The sequence below is a fragment of the Hordeum vulgare genome, chromosome 1H (assembly GCF_904849725.1).
Source record: "Hordeum vulgare subsp. vulgare chromosome 1H, MorexV3_pseudomolecules_assembly, whole genome shotgun sequence".
Lineage (NCBI taxonomy): Eukaryota > Viridiplantae > Streptophyta > Magnoliopsida > Poales > Poaceae > Hordeum > Hordeum vulgare.
The window spans coordinates 198,297,560-198,318,926 of record NC_058518.1 but is presented as its reverse complement, the minus strand read 5'-3'; the positions used below and the strand labels follow the sequence as shown (position 1 = coordinate 198,318,926).

At 46.3% G+C, this 21,367-nt stretch overlaps 1 protein-coding gene across 4 annotated transcripts in view; it reads right to left on the bottom strand.

Moving 5' to 3' along the window:
• Positions 1-5,679: 5,679 nt before the first annotated feature.
• LOC123428665 overlaps positions 5,680-21,367 on the bottom strand; it is a 40,211-nt gene continuing 24,523 nt past the window's right edge. For 2 of the 4 annotated variants that reach the window (XM_045112858.1, XM_045112864.1), the window contains 3 exons: positions 13,345-13,663; positions 12,912-13,216; positions 5,680-6,591 (listed from right to left, as the gene is read on the bottom strand). In XM_045112858.1, the coding sequence (XP_044968793.1) occupies positions 5,985-6,591; positions 12,912-13,216; positions 13,345-13,663 (1,231 nt within the window). In that variant the 3' untranslated portion in view covers positions 5,680-5,984. Of the gene's footprint in view, positions 6,592-11,763; positions 11,822-11,912; positions 12,019-12,111; positions 12,332-12,911; positions 13,217-13,344; positions 13,664-21,367 lie in introns of those variants that run through there. The other 2 variants (XR_006622596.1, XR_006622597.1) reach the window with 2 other exon arrangements.

Genomic DNA, 21,367 nt, shown 5'->3' with positions numbered 1-21,367 from the left:
AAAGAAGCTTGGGTGAATGGGGTCAACACATATGACGCAGCTAAGAAAGAGAACTTTCAAATGTATGTTTGGTACCAATACTCGCTGCATGATCTGCCGGCATTTACGCTTTTCGTTGCCTCGTGTGTGCATGGAACGTTCCCATGCCCACAATGCAAGGCAGCTCTTAAGTTTCATTGGTTGCCGGCGGGTGGGAAGTATTCCTGCTTTGACTTGCATAGACAGTTCTTGCCTATGGACCATCCATTCAGAAAAGACAAGAAGAATTTCATGAAAGGTAAAGTTGTCAAACACTCAACACCACCTGCGTTGACGGGGGCACAAATTAATGAAGAGTTAAAATCTATGGAGCCTGATCCAAACCGTCCAAGGTATTTCTTGGGTTATAATGAGGAACACGCCTAGACCCACAGGCCATGCATCTGGGATCTCCCTTACTTAGAAGACCTCTTACTTCCACACAACATTGACATGATGCACACTGAAAAGAATATCGCCGAGGCCCTTCTTGGCACATTTTTCGGCACTGATAAGGGCAAAGATAATACAAAGGCTAGAGTTGACCAGAAGACTCTGTGTGATAGGCCATCACTAAACATGCGAGAACTGAAAGGAAGAAAAAATTGGTCCAAACCACCTGCCTGGTACAATCTTGAGAAGGGAGCAATAAGGGAAATCCTCTTGTGGGTGCAAAAAAGTTGTTGTTCCCCGATGGGTATGCTGCGAATCTAGCGAGGGGAGCGAGCATTGAAAAAATGAAAAAATTTGGGCTCAAGAGTCATGATTGGCACATATAGCTTGAGCGGATAACGCCGTTGATGTTGCGCGGCTATATCCCCGAGGCTGAATGGCTAGTATTGGCCGAGTTGAGCTATTTCTTCCGTGTTCTTTGTGCTAAAGAGTTGTCGCATGCTTGATAGATGACATGGAAGAGTTGACGCTTGAGTTGCTCTGCAAGTTAGAGAAGATTTTTCCACCGGGCTTCTTTAATCCGATGCAACACATGATTTTGCATCTCCCAACCGAGGCAAGATTGGGTGGCCCTGTGCAAAATCGTTGGTGCTACGCAACTAAAAGAATGCAGAAGACACTTCGAGGAAAATGTAAAAATAAACGTAGAATTGAAGCATCGATGGCCGAGGCGTTCATTACCGAGGAGGCGGCAAACTTCGTAACAGCACACTTTGATGCCACTATGCACAACTTGCATAATCCAAAGCCTCGGTACAATCTGGGCTACCCCAAACGACGTGAATCCAATCTGAGCCTCTTCAAAGGGAAGCTCGCACCTTCTGGTGTGGGAAAACCAAAGTTGTTGTGCGTCGAGGAGTGGCGCACACTAACGATGTATATATTGAACAACTTAACAGAAGTTCGGCCATACATCGAGTAAGTGCTCTGTACATTGTTTCGCAACTTTTAACAAGTTTTGTGTCTAACAACTATTATTAATTGATACAGTCGATACGTCGAACAATTCTCGAATGGTGTTGCAATCGAAAAAGAATCCATTCTCGAGTATGAACTTCTTGAAAAGACAGGAGGCGGCTATCCAGGTTTCATCTCTTGGTTCAAAAAAACGGTACCTCCCTTATATATAATAAGTGATTTCCTTTGTTGCTATTACTCATGAGTAACACACCAAATTCTATCTTTTCTTAACTTCTAGGCTAATTCAGATGAGCAAGTCGACGATGAATTGAGACAAATAGCTAATGGTTTTGACTTTAAGGTTCGTACATTTCAGAAGTACGACATCAACGGGTATATTTCAGAAGTACGTCTTCATTTGGGGGAGGTGGCACATCGAACACGATGTCTATATTTCAGAAGTACGACATCAGAAGTTCATAATCGTCTTCATTTGGGGGAGGTTCATAATCGTCTTCATTTGGGGGACGATTATGAACCTCAAATTGACCCAATAACATATGATGGAGAATTCTTCCAAGAATCACGTGGCGTCAGACGTCGTACCCAAAACTGCTCTACGTCCACCCTGAACACGGAGGAACAAGACTCACGTGATGATGAGGAAGAAGTGGAAGTAGAAGAGGTTACCAATGCCGATGAGCTATCAATGCTTGATCGGTTACAAAAAGGCCTTCCACATGATGTCCCTGAACCCGATGACGATATCAGTCATGACGACACGTGTGATACTGATGATGATTTTGCTTCAATTGACCATGGAAAAGAGACACATGATCCAGACTATTAGTACTTTGTATGCATCCAAACATTGTTGTTTAATTATTCAATTATTAGTTGAATTATTCATGTATTTATTATTGTTCATTTAATTATTGTCCTTGAATTTGTACTAATTATTTAACTATTTATCGTTACATGTGGTGAGACATGGCAGGCGGGGATAAGTTGAGGATAGCACCTGGGCAGCTACGGAGAACTTTGTTGCAGAGCTTTGCCGAGGAGCCCCGTGGGAGAGGCGGAGGAAAGAAGAGAGGCAGAGGACGTGGTCGTGGGAGAGGGAGGCTGCATGATAGGAGCCAGTCGCCACCACCCTCGGCTACTTCTGTCTTAGCCACTTCACCCTTGTAGACGAGGGTGTCACCGGTGCGGGATCCTCCCGTCCAGGAGCAGACACTGATGCAGGGGGCTGAGGCGGAGGCTGAGGCGGAGGCTGAGGAGGAGGCTGAGGCGGAGGGTGCTGAGGCGGAGGCTGAGGCGGAGGGGGCTGAGGCAGAGGCTGAGGGGGTTGCCAGCAAGTCGGTCTACCAACGTGGTATGACACGAGTTCCAGACCGATTGGAGTTGCAGCACAGGGCGTTCATTAAGCCAGATGGCGAGAAGTAAGTTGATATATATTGTGTACCTTATATCATTATATTTCACCAAGTAGCTAATGTCTTTGCCTTATCATTATGTAGGGGGTGGGATTACCCGTAGAATACCCGGAATCCAAACTGCCTCCTTGGTGCTTTACTTAGGGAGCACTTCCCCGGGATAGTGCAGTTGCCCGGTGAGGGTATGGTTCCCGAGCCAGGACTCAAGTGGGAGCACTACCAAGCCACTCTGCTCCCGGAAAACATACATGTCAATGGTGTTGTTTGCGTGAGCGTGGCCGACAAGGTGTTGGCTGATTTTTGGGTAACTATTATTTTACCCAATAAAAAGTATACAATGTTATATATTGTTATTTCCTTCCAAATCATTTCACTATTCATGTGTGCATCTATTTGGCATAATTGCAGAGTTACTTTAGGGTCGAGGAGGGGACGGAGGAGGCGGCCAAGAAGAACCTCGTGAAAGAGTGCAAGAGTTTATTGAATAACACGAGGAACGAGCTGCGTGTCAGGTTGTTCGAGATTGGTACGCCAAGCAAGGGGAGCCGAAGACAAAGACTGAATATCGAAAGATTTTCCTTGATAAGACCGAGTACATGGAGGTATGTACATTCCAAAGATCAATTCTTAGGGCTAGTTAGATCTATTTAGTTATAATACTTAGTTTCATTCTTCATTAACTTACATTCATAGGTGCCCCCCGAGATGGTTGGCCGATAAGATGGATTGTTGGGAGATGATAGTGGACAGGTGGTGCACACAGGCTTGGTTGAGCACCCACACTATGGCCAAGGACCGTCGTGCCCAATTGGTTGGTGTGCCACACCACCAAGGCAATGCCAACATCAAGCAATACGCCAAAAAATGGGTATGTGTGCCTTGTTTTATTTCATCAATAATTCATTCGTTCATGATTTTTGTTGTACTAATTCTTTGTCTTTTCGTGTAGGCCAAACACAATAACCAGCCCGAGCCTCAAGACGGCGAAGGCATATTCTGAGGGCTCGTACAAGACGGGAAGGCATATTCTGAGGGGGACGGGACGTCGGCGTACACAAGCCTATCCGCCTACAACAAGATGACGTCTTATTCTGAGGTGGTCAAACAACTGCGCGGGCCTGACTTTGACCCGAGCTAGAATCCTATCGATCCAGAGGCGTTGATGATCTCTGGTGGCGGTAAGAGTCATGGCACGCTGGCCATGTGTGATGGCTTCGTCCCTATCACGCGAGCTGGTGGCCATGTGTGATGGCCATGTGTGATGGCTTCGTCCCTATCTCTGGTGGCGGTAAGAGTCATGGCACACTGACTCTATCTGAGATCAAGGCTAGGCAAACGAGCTCCGCTCCTGTAATATGGCAACGCGTCTTCTAACTTCTTTCTCATTATGCAAATTTTGATAAAGCAGCATGGCATATGGATGGATGCTCGAGGGACTTTGTAATGCACTTGTGTAGTCTTAGATGAACTTTGTAATGCACTTGTATTTGCGGATGCACTTGTGATGCTCTGTAATACTTTATGATCTTGTTTGCACTTTAATTACATATATCCGTGCTGTTTGCACTTGGTGATGCACTTGTGTTGTGCTGTTTGCACTTTGTGATGCACTTGTGGTGCTGTTTAGGGCTGGGCAAATATATGTATGTTGCTATTTGTATCTATGTTTTGCAAATGCAGGGAATTAACAGAAAAAAATATGAAAAAAAGCAGAGAGGGTCTTCGCCTACAGCTTACTGACGACAACAGCTTTGCCGTCAAGAAGACACGTGGCGGCAGCCTGTGTATCCTGGCAACTCTGGGAATACCAAATTTTCCCAGATTTTCGGCTTTGCCGTCAGCTGTGCTCCAGCTGTCGGCAAAGAGGCGACCAAGGAGACCCAGGTTTTCGGCGTTGCCGTCAGCTTTGCTACGGTTGTGGGCAAAGAGGGGACCCAGGAGACCTAGGGTTTCGGCTTTGCCGTCAGCTTTGCTACGGATGTGGGCAAAGCATGCCGTTAACCTTCTAACGGGGCTCGGCCTGCGTCGTTGCCGCCATTGCTCTTTGCCGTCAGCCCGTGCCACAAAGCTGATGGCAAAGTCTTTGCCGTCGGTCGACCTTCAGCTGACGGCAAAGAAGGTGATTGCCGATAAAATCTTGGCCGGTTCCTTTGCCGACAGCACACTGACGGCAAAGCCTTTGTCGTCCGTTAAACTGTCCTTTGCCGTCAGCTCTGGCTGTCGGCAAACCAGCAGATTCCAGTAGTGCTTGTACCATGACATATATTTGTCATCTTGGACCACTTACTTGCACACATGTTAGAGATATTGTTTTTCCTCATGATTGCCACATTGCCATGCCTCATGACATATATACCTTGTGTGTTGCATCCAACTTGTGGATTGTTTGCTCTTGTCATGTGCTTGGTAGCAACAATGTCCATTCTTCACTTTTACCATGCCACATTGCTTGCTACATGCTTGACTTGATTGCCTCACACATGATTACCAGTTGGTCTTTCCTTTGTATTGGCATGTAGCAATCATGTGTGTGACTGCAAATGCTAAAGTTATCTTCTTTTTTTGCGGGATGCAAATGCTAAAGTTATCAACATAACAATTGTACTTTGGGTCTGCTATAAGGGGTTTATTAGGTCCCCTTGTATTTTGGATCAAACTTCGACCTTCATGATAGATTTGATTTTGTAAAGTACAAGTAACACAACCAATGGACTCGTGTACTAATTGCAAGTAACATCCTATATAAAATTTACTGTTGGATTCGTATTAAAGAAGTTTTCATTTATATAATTTTGTTGTATATAACTAATATTTGGTTACGCAGTATGGTCGAACTTTGGCTCAAAGTGTGAGGGGCCTAACAAACACGGGCGGAGGGGAATGACACATTACATAAATACATTGTCTTTACCATGATTTATAGTTAATTTTCTCCTAAAACTGACTACATCCGAGGGTTTCTAAAGTCGGAACTACTAATTACAATGCTCATCAGAAGGCCGTTCCCTGGCATGCTCGTCATTTTTTTCCAGGGAGGAACATACCAACAATAAATGAATCCGAATCAAGTATTCCATTTCCCTGTTGCAAATTGCAGATCCTTGCAGAATGGAAGCAAATCTGAAACATTTTCAGATGATGAATCTCCCGAGAATTTGACTGCTTAGACCTCCTAGTTTATTCTTCTGCTTCAACTAGCCTTCCACGTACCCATCTCATCTTAGACTTATTAGCAGGTGAGGACACATCCTCTAGAGGCTCTGCTGAAATGAATTCTGTTGTTTCTGCTGCAATCTGGTCGATCTGGTCGTTATTGACCACTTGCTTATTGATATATAGACCATTTGTTCCAAGATTTCCGTTCACATATTGAACTGTTGAAAAAGCTGAAGGAAGCAAATAAGCTCTTTCCATGGAGTTCTCTATCCTCTGATACATAATGAGTTGTTCCTTTTCACCTAGTGCAGACACATCAAAATAGAAATCCATGCCATTAACAGTCCTTGGAGGTAGCTTCATTCCGTTTACAGATTTATTCTCTTGTTTAATAAGGTTATTTTGATTCTCCAACTCGTACTTGTGCAGTTCGGATACACCTGAGTCATCCGATGTATCATCAGAAGAACTTTCTGCGGGCCCATCATTATCATCAACACCTTTGAGTGATATTCTTGCCTCTGTAACAAGTTTTCTAGCTTCTATAAGTGATGCTTGAGCAAATGGATTTTTCGCTGCAACAGGCTCAAGAGCATTTGCAGCTTTTTCGGCTTCTACAATGAGCGACCTGATGGTAAAAGAATAGGAAAACAATTTACAATGAGACATTTAAATTTTAAAATGTCTTGCATGTACAGATGGCATGTTAGTTTTTTGACAGGAAATAGTGTAAACCACGTATCAAGTAAAAGCAGCCGGGAATATTCAACTGCAAGTGTGATTGCAGTGCACTAATCCGATATATTCTTATGTTATTACTTATGTTTTTCTATCCATTCTTTGTTTTTCCGGAAAAAACTTCCGATCCATTCATCCAACATCGTGGCAATACAAAGAACACAAGAAATAAAATAAAAAATACATCCATGCCCGTAGACCAAATAGCGACAACTACAAACACTAGAGCGAGCAGAAGACGCGCCACCATCATCACCACTCCCTCACCGGAGACGGACAAACCTTGTTGGAGTAGATAGTCGGGAAGTTTCAAACTGGCATGTATATTGTTTGGATTTTCCAACAACTTTTTCACAAATATCAATGTGTGGTTTTGATTTTTCCCAATAATAACAAACGGACTAGATGTGTCATGTGTGTAACAGCCCAGAGTAATACCATAACTAAATTTTGCTTGTTATTTTCTTTTGCATCATCGTGTCGTCATGCTTAAACTTGAAATGAGGTAGCTAAAACCCTCAACGCATCAAAACAAACCCAAATAATAACTATTATTGTCATTTTATTTTATTAGGGAATTACAAAAACATTTCCATTTTTGGTGTTTTGCATGATAGCCTTTCAAACTTTGCACATGGCCTTAATACTTAGAAGCTACCCAATTTGTTTCATGATTTTATCCCTAACCTATCATCTACATTTAGTTCAAACCCAAAATATTTTAAATGTATTTACATTCAGGAAAAATATAAACATGATTCCAAAAATTATGATCTTTTTGTGAGGCTTCGACATATTCCAGCGAAGGTTCACAAGAAATTGCATAAACAGAAGATATTCCATTTTTTGGTAAAAGAAAAAGAAAAAGGAATTATTTTAAGTCACAGCCCACGGCCCAGGTTTAAGGATTTTTTATTGGGCGCCAGAACTCGCCCTCCTGGTCCAATCTTGCGCTGCCGTCGATGCTATTTCTCCTTTGGGTTGGCTGCTGCTCTTCTTCCGGCTTAAGAATTTTTATAGATGATTTCTCTCGCTACACTTGGCTTTATTTTATGTCTTCTTGCAGTGAGGTTCTGCCTATATACAAGTGTTTTGCTGCTATGACCCACACTCAATTATCCTGGCATATTCGTGTGTTTCATAAGGGAATTTTCCTGGACTTCAATTGAAGTTGGCAAATAATCTAATAAGAACTTGGGAATAAGTGGATGAGTTGGTTACTTGGCAGCTTGACTTGCTCTTTTGATCAAACAACCAAAGCTAATTCCTTTATTTTCTGATTGGAATTCAAGTTGGACTAGATAGTTGTTATTGTCCGCAAGGGATGGTAAATAGGACGTCTAAATCAACAATGCAAGTAAAGGCTGATGAACCTACTTAGCTTTCCAAAATCGTAAGGGTAGACTCCGCAGGTGAGTATATCTCCAAGATGTTACTCTGCTCAGTTTTCTTGTCCCGGTGCTCATGCTCAGAATGTGTGGCTGAGCGCAAGCAACGTCACCTTCTTGAGACGTCTTAGGCATTGATGATCACCGCCTCTCTTTCACCTCACTTCGGGGTTGAGGCTGTTTTCACTTCCACCTATCTCATAAACATCCAGCTCTTTGCTGCTTTGCAGGGTGACATTTATTTGAGTGTCATTTTGATCGTTCTCCTGATTATTCTATGCTTCATTTGTTTGGTTGTATTTGCTATGTTCTTCTTGCCCGTCCTAAACGCACCAAACTGACCTCTCAATCTGGCAGATGTCTCTTCTTTTTTTCGACAAAACGCAAGGAGCGCTTGCATTTCATTTCATTGAAAAGGTGGTAGGTGTCTCTTCTTAGGATACAAGGATGAGCATACGGGCTATCGTTGTTGGGATCCCATCAGATGTCGAACGCGTATTTCTCGGGGTGTGACTTTTGATGAGTCTCGTTTGTTCTTTCTACCCGTGTCCATCTTTTGCGACCTTTTCTGTGAAGGATATCTCTTTCCTCACTTTTCTCGACACTCCTAACAGTAGTGTTGAGTTCTTGTCCACCCATCCCACTACTTCTGGTAATTCGGCTGTTGTAGATCCGCCGCCGCCATCTCCTATGGTTTCCTCACCTAACTTGTCACAGGATTCTGCACCTCCATCGCCAGTGATTTCCCCGTCTCCATCACCTGAGTCCATCCTGGTGATTCCTCGTAGTCTTCCATTTTTTCCTCAGTATTATACACGTCGTCCACATGTTTTGGATGCATCTATTGATGTGTCATATTCCTTGTGCCAGCCTTCTTATGGCTTACGTACTCATCCCTTGACCTAGTGCTGGCGCTGCGACTTCTTATCGTGATGTTGTTCATCCCGAATGGAGCTCACCGGCACGTGGGATCTTGTTTCTCTTCCTTCCCGTGCTCGTCTAGTCACTTGTAAGTGGGTCTATAAGGTTAAGACTCGCTCCGATGGTTCTCTTGAGCGCTACAAAGCTCGTCCCGTGACTCGTGCCTTTCAATAGGAGCATGGTCGTGATTATGATGACTTTTGCTCTTGTGGCCCATATGACAATTGTTAGCACACTTCTTGGCGTGGCCTCTGTTTGTCATTGGTCTGTCTCAGCTTGGTGTTAAGAATGCTTTATTAATGGTGAGTTGCGTGAGGAGGTTTACATGCAGCCACCATCTTGGTATTTTGTTCCTGATGGTATGGTACGTCATCACCGTCGCTCTCTATGGTCTTAAGCAAGCACCTCATGATTGGTTTGAGCGTTTCGCCTCTGTGGTGATTGTTGCTAGTTTTTGGGCGAGCACTTATGATCCTGCATTGTTTGTCCACCTTTCTCGTCATGGTTGGACTCTTCTCCTATATATTGCCTTTGTGAAGGCACATCTTAGTGAGCAGTTTCTTATGTTTGATCTTGGCCCTCTTCACTGCTTTCTTGGGAGTGAGGTTTCTTCTACCTCTGATGGCCTTTTAATTTCTCATGAAAAGTATATCCAGGATCTTCTTGCATGTGTTGCTCTAACTGATAAGCACACCATTGAGACTCCCATGGAGCTCAATGTTCACCTCCCCGTGCTACTAATAGTGGCTCCTTGTCTGATCTGACGTTTTATTGTCATCTTGTAGGAGTCTAGTCAATCTAGTTGTCACTCGTCCGGGTATCTCATATCATGTTCATATTTTGAGTCAGTTTGTTTTTTCTCCCACTTCGGTTCACTAGTCACTTTCTTTGTGTTCACCGATATCTTCGTGACACGCTCTCTCACCATCTTTTCTTTCCCCTCTCCAGTTTGTTACAGCTTCAAGACTATTCGGATGCTACATGGTTAGCAATCCCTTAGATCGTTGTTCACTTTTTGCTTATTGTGTTTTTTGCCAGTTCTCTCATTGCCTGGAAGACGGAGCAACAAATTGAAGTTTCCCATTCGAGTGCAGAGGCTGAGTTACGAGCTATGGAACTTTTGACGATAGAGACGACTTGGTTACGGTGGTTACCTCAGGAGTTGAGTGTGTCTGTTACTACACCTACTACACTCTTGTAGGATAATACAGGTGCTACAAGTATTGTGCGTGATCCTATGAAGCATGAGCTCACCAAGCATATTGGCGTTGATGCTTCTTCTGTGCGTCTTTGTGTGTAGGATCAGGTTATTGCTCTTTAGTATATGCCTTCCAAGTAACAGTTGGCGGATTTCGAACGCCCAAACTAGAGCCCAACATGGACTTTATATCTCCGAACTAAGTGTTGTGGATCCACCATGAGTTTGTGGGGTGGTGTTAGAGTTATATTAGTTTCCATGTATAGCTTGTTTATTTTTCATGTAATATGAGGGATTTCATGCATTTTTGTCACGCCTGTACATGTATATATATCAGCCTAGACCTGCTGCTACGGGTAGTTGAATCTGACTCTGATACATTTATTTTGGGGGATTAGATGATTTGCCACACTTTATCAGGGGTTTGATGATTTGCCCCAGGATTGTGTGAATGGCAAGTGGACCCGGCCCCACCCGTCAATCTCAGAGGGAGGGGCAAATGATCAAAGTGAAAAGTAAAGTGTGGGTTAAGATCTAATTTCTCGGATATACTTATGTTAATATGTAACGAAGAAAAGGTGGGAGGCCATGTTTTATGCAATCAGTGTTTTGTCCCACGTGAGCCAACGCCAGGGCCCGAGTTTTTATCTTGGTCCAAGACCGAGCATACTCAACCTCCCGCTAGGGGATTTATGGGACCCCTCGCGACCTAGACCTAAACCTCAAACCTCTCCATGGGCCACATAGTTCGGGCTCTCCGTCACATCTAGTTGCGTTGCGGAAGAGATATGTTTATGATGATGATGTTGTTGTTAATTTTATGTCTAGCCATTGCATACATATAGGAATGTGGCGCGGCAAGCGGTTATCTTGCGGCCTCTAGCCGCTCACAATGGTTGAGCCTATTTCGGAGCTTCGGCTAGACTCACAATTCGGGCATAACTCAGTTGGGTGGCTCCTTGGACTTGTTTGCAACATATGGGAAGGATCGTGGCCATTCTCCCTCTGCCGGCACACCCCATGTGTGCTATTCTCGAAGGCATTAAGAGCATTTGGCATGTGTTAGGGTAAATTGGTATGCTCCTGCAGGGTTAAGGGCTAGTTTGGTTGGCATCCACACCAACGCTTGCCTGGCCTGGACAGTCCCTGGAATCTGCCTGGACGTTATTTTGTTGGTGTCCTAGGAATGAAAATACCTTCCTGGCCTGGCTGCCACGGCCACGTGATTAGCCTGGTGAAGTAAAGAAAAAATAAATGAAAGTAGGTTGCTTAGCCCAGGCAGGGGGCTTGGTCTGGCCCAGGCGTCCGATTTCATGTGCCTGGACGTGCTGCAGCGAGCCTGGCACTATTTAAATATTATTTTATCACTAGATAACACAACACCAGGCCAGGAAACGATCTAAACACTGTGCTGCTAGGCTAGCCTGTATAGGCAAATAAACGCCAATTGCCAAGGCTTGACTAGATAACACAACACCAGGCCAGGAAACGATCCAAACACTACGCTGCCAGGCTCCTGTACAGGCAAATAAACGCCAATTGTCAAGGCTCATACCTGGCAGTAGATCTTTTCAGGCATGGACTCCATGACGCCAACCAAACTAGCCCTAAATCTATTCAAATAGCCATGTACACGGTTATGGACGACTTCAACACTTTGTACTTAATCATAGAACAACTTCAGCAAATAATTAATAAACTTACCGCCGTGTGAGTGCCTTGTGGATTCTTCCTCGTGGGAGATGCAAGGTGGAAGGAAAGGCAGTGCACTCTCTTACCTTATCTCTATTAGACGCAAGTTGTAGCGTATCTATAGGAGCAAACCACATACCCTTTCCTTTGAGAACGATGCATAGTCAGTATAGATCTAATGTAAGTCTTGCAGAGTACATCATGTGCTCACCCTTGCTATCCAAACCAAGTTGCGGTAGAGGACTTCACCGACATTGAAGGCGGTTACTTCGCAAAGCTTACTGGTGACGAGTATATAGAAGGTCCCAGGTGGCAGTCTGAACCTTGGGAGGGCCGTCCATTTATCTCCAACCTCTTAGGCACATTTGATATTGCCTATAACCAAACTATTCGCTTCCATCGAATGATGTAATGTTGCATCATGTTGATCCCTAGTTGTAATAATTACTTATTAGCTCATGTGAACTCCATACCTAGACTTTTGACTAGTTTTAAATATTTTAAGTAATAAAGCGCCCTTTTTCAAAAAAAAATACCTAGACTTTTGACTAGTTTTGACAAATATGGAAATAAGACAAAATAACCCAACAATGATGGCTAAGCTCCCCCTTATCACCTAAATGAGTGCCGTCACATTTCTGTTTGATTGTTGCATTATCCAATGAGTTTAATTTATGTAAAGTGACTAGTCAAAGCGTAATAACAGCCACATTGTCGGACCCCCGATTCGGTACTATTCCAAGTTTAGCGCATTTGCCATCAAGGTATAGAATAGAAGCCATATCCTACCCACAAAGTGTACTTTCATACATGTACGCACTATGACACGCTATGGGGTGAAACGTAATAAGTATCATCATAGAACTCGAACCATAACATACATAATAGTTGAAAGAACACATCAAAGTGCAGTAACAAAATTTTAAGCACGAAAAACAATAGTTGATATTTGTTAGCAGAGACGTGCTTCATGCAGTTTACCCTTTTCTATTTACAAATAAGACAACATACCTGGCTCTTTCAATAGCCTCTTTCTTCTCTATTTCCAGTGCTGTCCTTTGGGCTCGAATCTTCGTTATCATTTCTAGTTTCTCACCAGCCATAGGATCTTTGTAAGGAGTTGCACTTTTCTTTCTCTTAACCGGAGCAGTTCTTGCATGTGCATCGTCCAAGCTGACAGCTCTGTGTTGAATAGATTTCTTCTTTTCACGCTTTGCACCTGGTTCTCTCGGAGTTCTTTGTTTACGTGGTACCTTAGATCCAGAAGATGTTCCATGGTAGCTATTAATTGCACTGCAAACACGTTCACGGTATTCCTGCAAGAAAATCAAACATTTCTACCATTAGTTCATGCAATATGAATAAGCCATATATTGCCCCGAAGACATTGGAATGAGAGGATAAGAACCATGAAATATGTCCAGCAAGGCATAGATAATCTTACTCGATCCAACCACTTCGCAGCAATGGCTTCTGCAATTTTTCTCCTCTGCTCAGGAGTTTTTGGCGCTCTTCTATTACCTGTCGGCCTAGGCATTGATCTTCTTTGCTGGACTTTCTCCAACCACTCCTGCCGCAATTGCTCAGTCAATATTTTATGTGAATTCCATTGGAAGGCAATTCCACCAGCAAAGCCCTTCCTAGCTGCATCTGCTATCATTTTCCGCCACTCCACAAAGCAGCCATCCTGAACCATTAGCTTCTGTAGACGCAAGCTCCACCCACGCCTCACTCCCAATGATATCTTAATTTTGGTCTCTTCGCTGTATTAAGTACAAAAAATAGCAATTATACAAAAGCATCTACAATTAAATCGATGTGGGTAGTCCTAGAACTCACGAAACTAAGCAACTGCAGTTAACTTATTACACTACTATTTAAGCACTACAAATATTCTGGCTTTGCGGTTAGGTTCCTGGGTACTTCAGAGTTTAGACTTGTGAGCTGTGGCACAGTTGCAGGTTTGGATATGGCCGAGGGGAGTATGAAGTAGCATGTGCAAACATTGCGAAATCAAGCGAACAAGCTCCTCGGATCAGCTCGCTATAGTGCATGAGCTTGTGTAGGCTACGCTCCATCTCTTCATCTAGACATTTGAATCATGCCGAAACTGAGATAAGCTCGAGTAGCTTGTCGAGCTCAAGCTATTGGAACATCCCTATGTTTGAGGAACAAACTTGCCAACAGAACAATAAGTCAGATCAAGAATCAGTACATATCCAGAAGTACATGACCCCCACCATGGAACTTCCCAATCATGGGATGAGATCCCCCTCACATTACGGCGTCCCTCGGCCGCCCAGCTTCAGTCCTTTGTTGATGGGATCGCCGGTCGCCTGCCAACTTGGATCGCCGGTCGCCGGTCTAGCTCTGGTCAAATCCGTCCTAGGAGCCATCCCCGTGCACCATCTCCTTGCGTACGCGCCGCCGATAAAGACGCTACGACAGATAGAAAAGATCGAGCGCGGCTTCCTGTGGGCTGGTCGACGTGAGGCCAATGGCGGCCAATGCCATGTAAACAGGCGCCGCGTCTGCCGACCCATACAGCACGGTGGTCTTGGGGTACAGGACCTGGAACGCGCCGGGCTTGCCCTTCGCCTTCGATGGCTTTGGTTCTCCCGCACGGATCCGGAGCGTGCCTGGCATGGCTTGGACTTGCAGTTCTCCTCTGAGGAACGTGCGCTCTTCTTTGCTTCCACCTACATGACCGTCGGCAATGGCAGCACTGCCCGCTTCTGGGAGGACCGGTGGCTAAATGGCAAGTCCGTCTGTGAACTCATGCCACAGCTGTACACATGCATACCCAAAAGACGGCGCAAGAACAGGACAGTGGTTGAGGGCCTCCTTGGCAACTCTTGGGCTAGAGACATTCATGGAGTTATCGGCGTCCACGAGATAGGCCAGTACCTGCAGTTATGGCAGCTTGCCCAGCAAGTCACCCTCCCCACCGAGCTGGACAAGTTAACTTGGAAGTGGACGACGAGCGGCGTCTACACTGCGCAGTCTGCCTACTTGGCAACCTTCCAGGGCTCCACGACATGCTTCTCATGGAAGCTCATATGGAAGAATTGGGTTCCACCTAAGGTCAAATTCTTCCATTGGCTTGCCTGCCAGGACCGGTGCTGGACTGCTGAGCATCTCGCGCGCCATGGAATGCAGCACCACCCCCGATGCCTGCTCTGCGATCAAGCCCCGGAAACGAGGCGCCACCTCATGCTCGAGTGTCCCTTCGCCCGCCAAACTTGGCACGAGGTCCTCGCCTGGCTCAGGATGACAGCCGCCCCGCCGGACCATGAAGCCTCGCCCATGGACTGGTGGCTGCAGGCCAGGCAGAACACGTCAAAGCCACTGCACAAGGGCCTAGCGTCTGCCGCCCTCCTCGTGCCATGGATGATTTGGAAGCACCGCAATGCTTGCGTCTTTGAGGGTGCTCGGTCTTCATCGCTCCAGCTGATCAGCAACATCAAGGAGTAGCCATTGCTTGGGCCAAAGCTGGCGCTCGCGGCCTTCGAGTAGTGCTGCCACAGACCTGGGATGTCCACTAGTTATTCTCTTTTTGCTTTGTAATTTGAACCTCCTAGGAGGACCTGTAACCCAAACTCTGCCTTTTCAATGAAAAGAACGTAAATGTCATTTGCGTTTTCTCTAAAAAAACGATCCCCAATCCCCATGCTAGGCAGTCTACGTTCGGAATAAGAGAGATACTCCCTCCATTTTTATATACAAGGCCACAAACTTAAATTACAGGTACCAAGGTAAAATTTAATACATGTTTTGGAATCCAACTTTTATTCTCGTTTACTGAATCATTAGTACACCGCATGCATGCAAGAATGTTGAATGGAGGAAGTAGCTGAGTGTCATTATGGCTGCATGCATGTAGTATTAAACAAGTTGGTAGTACGAGAAAACATCATTTTTATTTTTCCTCGATTACTGTTGGTGGCCTTGTATGGATGTAAAATGTATATTCGATAGTGGCCTTGTATAAGTAAATGGAGGGAGTATTTTTATCATAGGCCTTGAACCAATTAAGATAAGATCTATGATATGTTACTTATGTTGGATTATCCGGCCTCTAAATAAAGAAGATTCCCTATGAGGAATAAAGCAAACAAGAGTTAGAGGATTCACTCTTCTATCATGCCCCGGGGCGAAAGCCCCCATACCTCATTAAACCCTAGTATGCAACAGTTTTGGTATCAGAGTCAACGATCTCCATTCCCCCGGTGGTCATGACCTTGACCATGGATCTAAGCACCATGTCTCCCTGGCATACTTTAAACTATGGACCAACTGTTGGGTTTAGTCCCACATCGGTTACGGGAGGAGACATAACACGACTTATAAGGGTGAGGGTGTCCCCTCCTAAGAGGCTAGTCTTTTGGGGGGAGAGGGCCCAAGGCCTGTCATAAGTCGGTGTTACTCTCCGGTTGGGCCTGTTGACGCATGTGGGTCCGAAACGCTGGTGTTAGCGGACCCGGGATTGCGTATCAAGTGGTATCAGAGCCCAGGTGCACGGAATAAATCTCGATGAACTCACGAGTGGTCGGTCATGGTAGGTGGGCTGGAACGCTGGTGTTAGCGGGCCCATGGGTGACCGATGTGTGAGGGGGAGATTGTTGGGTTTAGTCCCACATCAGTTATGGGAGGAGACATAACACGACTTATAAGGGTGAGGGTGTCCCCTCCTAACAGGCTAGTCTTTTGGGGGGAGAGGGCCTGAGGCCTGTCATAAGTCGGTGTTGCTCTCCGGTTGGGCCTGTTGACGCATGTGGGTCGGAAACGCTGGTGTTACCACCGTTCGGGATTTGTTTTGAACTCGTGTTCGAGCCGGACAGCTGCACATGTACGCATGCAAGTTAAAAGCAGCGGCGGCTGGACGAGACGCACGGCAGATCAATCGGCAAAAAAGAAAAATTCCATTTATACGCAGTAGTACATCGGAAAGCATCAGGCTTTAGCAAAGCAATTAGCATCAAGCGTCCAGATTTGTGCTTACGAGTAGATCACGTGGAAGACCAATTTATTTTGGTGGATTGCTACTAGTGCACGGAGGCGAGACCATGTGGGTTTTGCTAGTGTACTTCGGCATCGCGGGGATAACTCAGGTATTTTTTTCACACAGTCAGTCGTACAAAGAATCATGGCGCCAGTGGGTACCAGGTTTGAGGTAGAGAAGTTCGACGGGACTGGAAGCTTTGGGTTATGGCAGACATGTTGGCTTTTGAACGTGCGTATGCAGTTGTACAGGCGTGCCTACGCGATTCTTGCTTCGGCCGGCTACTTGACGGAACTTGCGTAACTAGCGACACGAATAAAACTGATCGATGGATTTGATGGCTAAAGGCCCGCGTCGAGCCTTTGCTTTGTATTGCTTTTCGTTTTTCTGGTGTTACAATCAACACCCCTAGGGTGTCTTTTATACACGTCCACAAGGGACTATGGAAATAGACTAGGACTAGGAATCCTAATACTACTAGGACTCGGTTTGGCTTTCTTTCCTAATCCTACATGAGCAACATGATTAACATCTACATTCACCTCGTTAATCTTGTTGCTTGACTTCACTTCTTGCACTCCGCCTTTTCTCCTCATCTCGATGAACTTCTGTCGACCGAGGGACTTGGTGAAAATATCGGCAAGTTGGTGTTTCGTGTTCACATGTTGAACCTCGATCAACCCTTCTTCAATGCACTCCCGGATATGGTGGAACCGGGTATCTATGTGCTTGCTCCTTTCGTGATGAACCTTCCAATCCTCTTGTACTACCAAAGCTAGGAGCACTCTCACCGACTCGATTCGAGCAACCGGTGCAAACACCTCATCATAGTCAACTCCTTGACGTTGAACGTAGCCCTTTGCAACGAGTCTTGCCTTGTACTTCACAATGGCACCCTCTGTGTCCTTCTTTAACTTGTAAACCCACTTCAAAGCTATCGTCTTTTGGTTTGGAGGTCGGGTTACCAAAGTCCACGTGCCATTGCTCTCAATTGCCTTCATCTCCTCATCCATGGCGTGCGTCCAGCTAGGACTTTTGCTCGCCTCTACGAAGTTCGCCGGCTCCTCAACTCCGAACAGACATAGTCCGGAGTACTCGAGCGTAACTGGCTTTGTGTACTTGTAGACTTTCTTGAGGGTCTTGTAGCGACGAGGCCCTGAGGAGTCCGTTGTGGCTTGCGAAGGAGGCGACACAAATTGTGTCGGTGTTGATGCGCTTGAGGAAGACGGTTGAGACCTTGGTGTGTCATCGACATCCGTGTCGTCGGCGTAGTCGTCGTGACCGTGACCATCATCTTGATTGTCGTCGTCACTATGCGCCTCGTTGTCGATGTTGTCGTCGAGATCTCCGCCTGTGTCGTGCGCGGCGTTGTCGCTATCTCCTTGCGACCTATGCGCGTCGTCGTCGGTGTCGGCACCATGATGATCACTACCATTGTGGTCACCTTGGTTGGGCGTCTTGCCAACCACCTGGACATCCTCCCCTGCATCATCATCAGTTGGAAATTCAACTGCAAATATGTTACTGTTTGGAGCATCGTCGGCTGCGGCGCTCCAATTCCACGCTTGGTTTTCTTCAAACACGACGTCGCGTGAAATCCGTAGACGCTTGGTTTGTGGATCGTAGAAACGGTATGCCTTGGTGCCAGAACTGCTCTCGTATCCGATGAACACCATCTTGGTGCTACGATTGGCAAGCTTTGAGAGGTGCGGCTCCGCCGTCTTCACATGTGCCACGCACCCGAACGTCCGTAGATGAGACACATTCGGCTTACGTCCGTAAATTGCTTCATACGGAGTCTTGCCGACCACCGCCTTCGTTGGAGCCCGGTTGAGAAGATAGACCGCCGTCGAGACAGCTTCTCCCCAAAAAGTCCCCGGCAAGTTCTTGCTCTTGAGTAAACTCCTTGCCATGTCAACGACGGTTCGATTGCGCCTTTCAACGACCCCATTTTGCTGCGGCGTGTAAGGTGCCGTGAGGAACCTCTTTATGCCAATCTTCTCGCGGTAGTCGTTGAACTCATTCGACGTAAACTCTTCGCCGCGATCTGTCCGTAGAGCGCGAACCTTCAGCTTGTGTTCCATCTCTGTTGCAGCCTTCAACTTCTTGAACGCTTCAAACGCCTCATCTTTAGATCGTAGGAGAATGACCCACATATATCTCGAGTAGTCGTCTACCACAAGGAAGAAATACTTCTTTCCAGCGTGAGTTGCCGGGGTGATAGGGCCACATAGATCACCATGGAGCAGCTCGAGTGCATCACTTGCACGATAGGTAGACTGAGCAGGGAATGGCCTGCGGTGCTGTTTTCCAACCAAGCACCCGTCACATACTCGATCAACATGGTCGATAACTGGCATCCCGGATACCATCTCCATCTTTGACATCTTCTTCAAGGCGTAGAAGTTAACATGTCCAAATCTAGCATGCCATAACCACGAATCATCATCACTCTTGGCGAGCCAACACTCCGGTTGAGATTGATCAAGGTTGAGGATATAGAGCCTGTTCCGTGTGCGACTAACACGAGTTAGCACGTTCCGGAGGTTGTCGAAGATCGTCATCACTCCGTTCTCGATATCCACCTTGCATCCATTCTCGTCAAGCTTCCCGATAGAGATGATGTTGTTGCGAAGCCGTGGGATGTAGTACACTCCGGTGAGTATGCGATGTTCGCCTGTGAGACCCTCGAAGAGGACAGATCCTTGCCCGCAAATCTCCACATTTGAACCATCACCAAACTTGACCAAGCCTTCAACATCATATTCCAACTCGAGAAATTTCTCCTTGCATCCCGTCATGTGGTTACTGGCACCCGTGTCGAGATACCACGACACGTTGTGATCCCCGGATAACTTAGGTGTCACATTCTTCTCATGAAGTAGCACCTTCCGGCTTGGTTTCACAACCACTGTTTCAGCGAGATCACAAACTTCGGCCATCAGAAGACCTGGACCTTCGTCTTCCTCCTTTGCCAAATTTGCCTTGATCTCCCGCTTGTCAGGCTCCGGACAATTCTTTGCAAAGTGACCCATCTCGTTGCAGTTATAGCACTTGACCTCGGACATATCCAAGTTCGTTGCTTCCGCCCTTTAGATTGGTCTGCCTTACCACGACCTTGTGGTTTGCCTTTTCCTTTGCCTTCTCCGGTTTGTCCGCCGCGCGTTGCGTTGCTTGAGCCTTCGTTGCCATCACGCCTTCCTTTGCTACTTGGGGCCTCCCAATCTACACGCGAGTACATGAGTTGGTCACTACCTCCTTCGTTGCCTTTTCGACAGCCACGAGCATTCTCTTCCCACGTCCGAAGGCGTCCGATCGCCTCCGTTATGGTCATGTCGTCGATGTCGTAAAGCTGCTCGAGCGTGCCGATGATGTACGTGAATTTGTCAGTCACTGAACTGAAAAATTTCTCCACAATCTCGGTCTCCTCGAGCTTTGCACCAAGCGCGCGGATCTCTCCCACCAAAGTAGTAAGACGCATGGCATAGTCGTTCACCGATTCAGTTTCCTCCATCTGCAACTTGTGAAATTGGCGCTTCAGCACTTGTGCCCGAGCCTTGGTGACACGATCTTCTCCGATCCTCATCTCCTTGAGTGCGTTCCACGCCTCTCTTGCCGTCTCGAACTCTGCCAATGTCATTAGCACGGAATCCGGCACGGACTGGGCAATGGCAGCCATGGCACCTTCGTCGGACTCGTCATCGACGTCGTCGTCCGTGATTGCCTCCCACACTCGAAGGGATTGAAGAATAATCTTCATCTTCACCGCCCACACGCCGTAGTTGGCGTCGGTGAGCATCGGGTACTGGATGGGGATGTTGCGATGCGCCTGGACGTTGGCGCCGCTCGTTCCTCCACCACTGGTTGCTGACTTGACGCCCTTCTTCACCTTGTCGCCGTTCTTGTTCGCCTTGGCACCGCCCTTGCCGGACTTGACCGACTCAGTGTCGCTGTTCGTCATCGTAGATCGTAGATCGTCGAGGCTCTGATACCAATTGTTGGCTTTTGAACGTGCGTATGCAGTTGTACAGGCGTGCCTACGCGATTCTTGCTTCGGCCGGCTACTTGACGGAACTTGCGTAACTAGCGACACGAATAAAACTGATCGATGGATTTGATGGCTAAAGGCCCGTGTCGAGCCTTTGCTTTGTATTGCTTTTCGTTTTTCTGGTGTTACAATCAACACCCCTAGGGTGCCTTTTATACACGTCCACAAGGGACTATGAAAATAGACTAGGACTAGGAATCCTAATACTACTAGGACTCGGTTTGGCTTTCTTTCCTAATCCTACATGAGCAACATGATTAACATCTACAAGACAAGGGTGAATGATTTGTTGGCACAACAGGGATGTTTGAAGGCGTTGTTGCAGGAAGCGAAGCCAGCTAAGATGGAGGCTGAGGACTGGGAGGAGTTACAATGGAGGACAGCCGGAACTATACGGTTGTGTCTGTCGGACCAGGT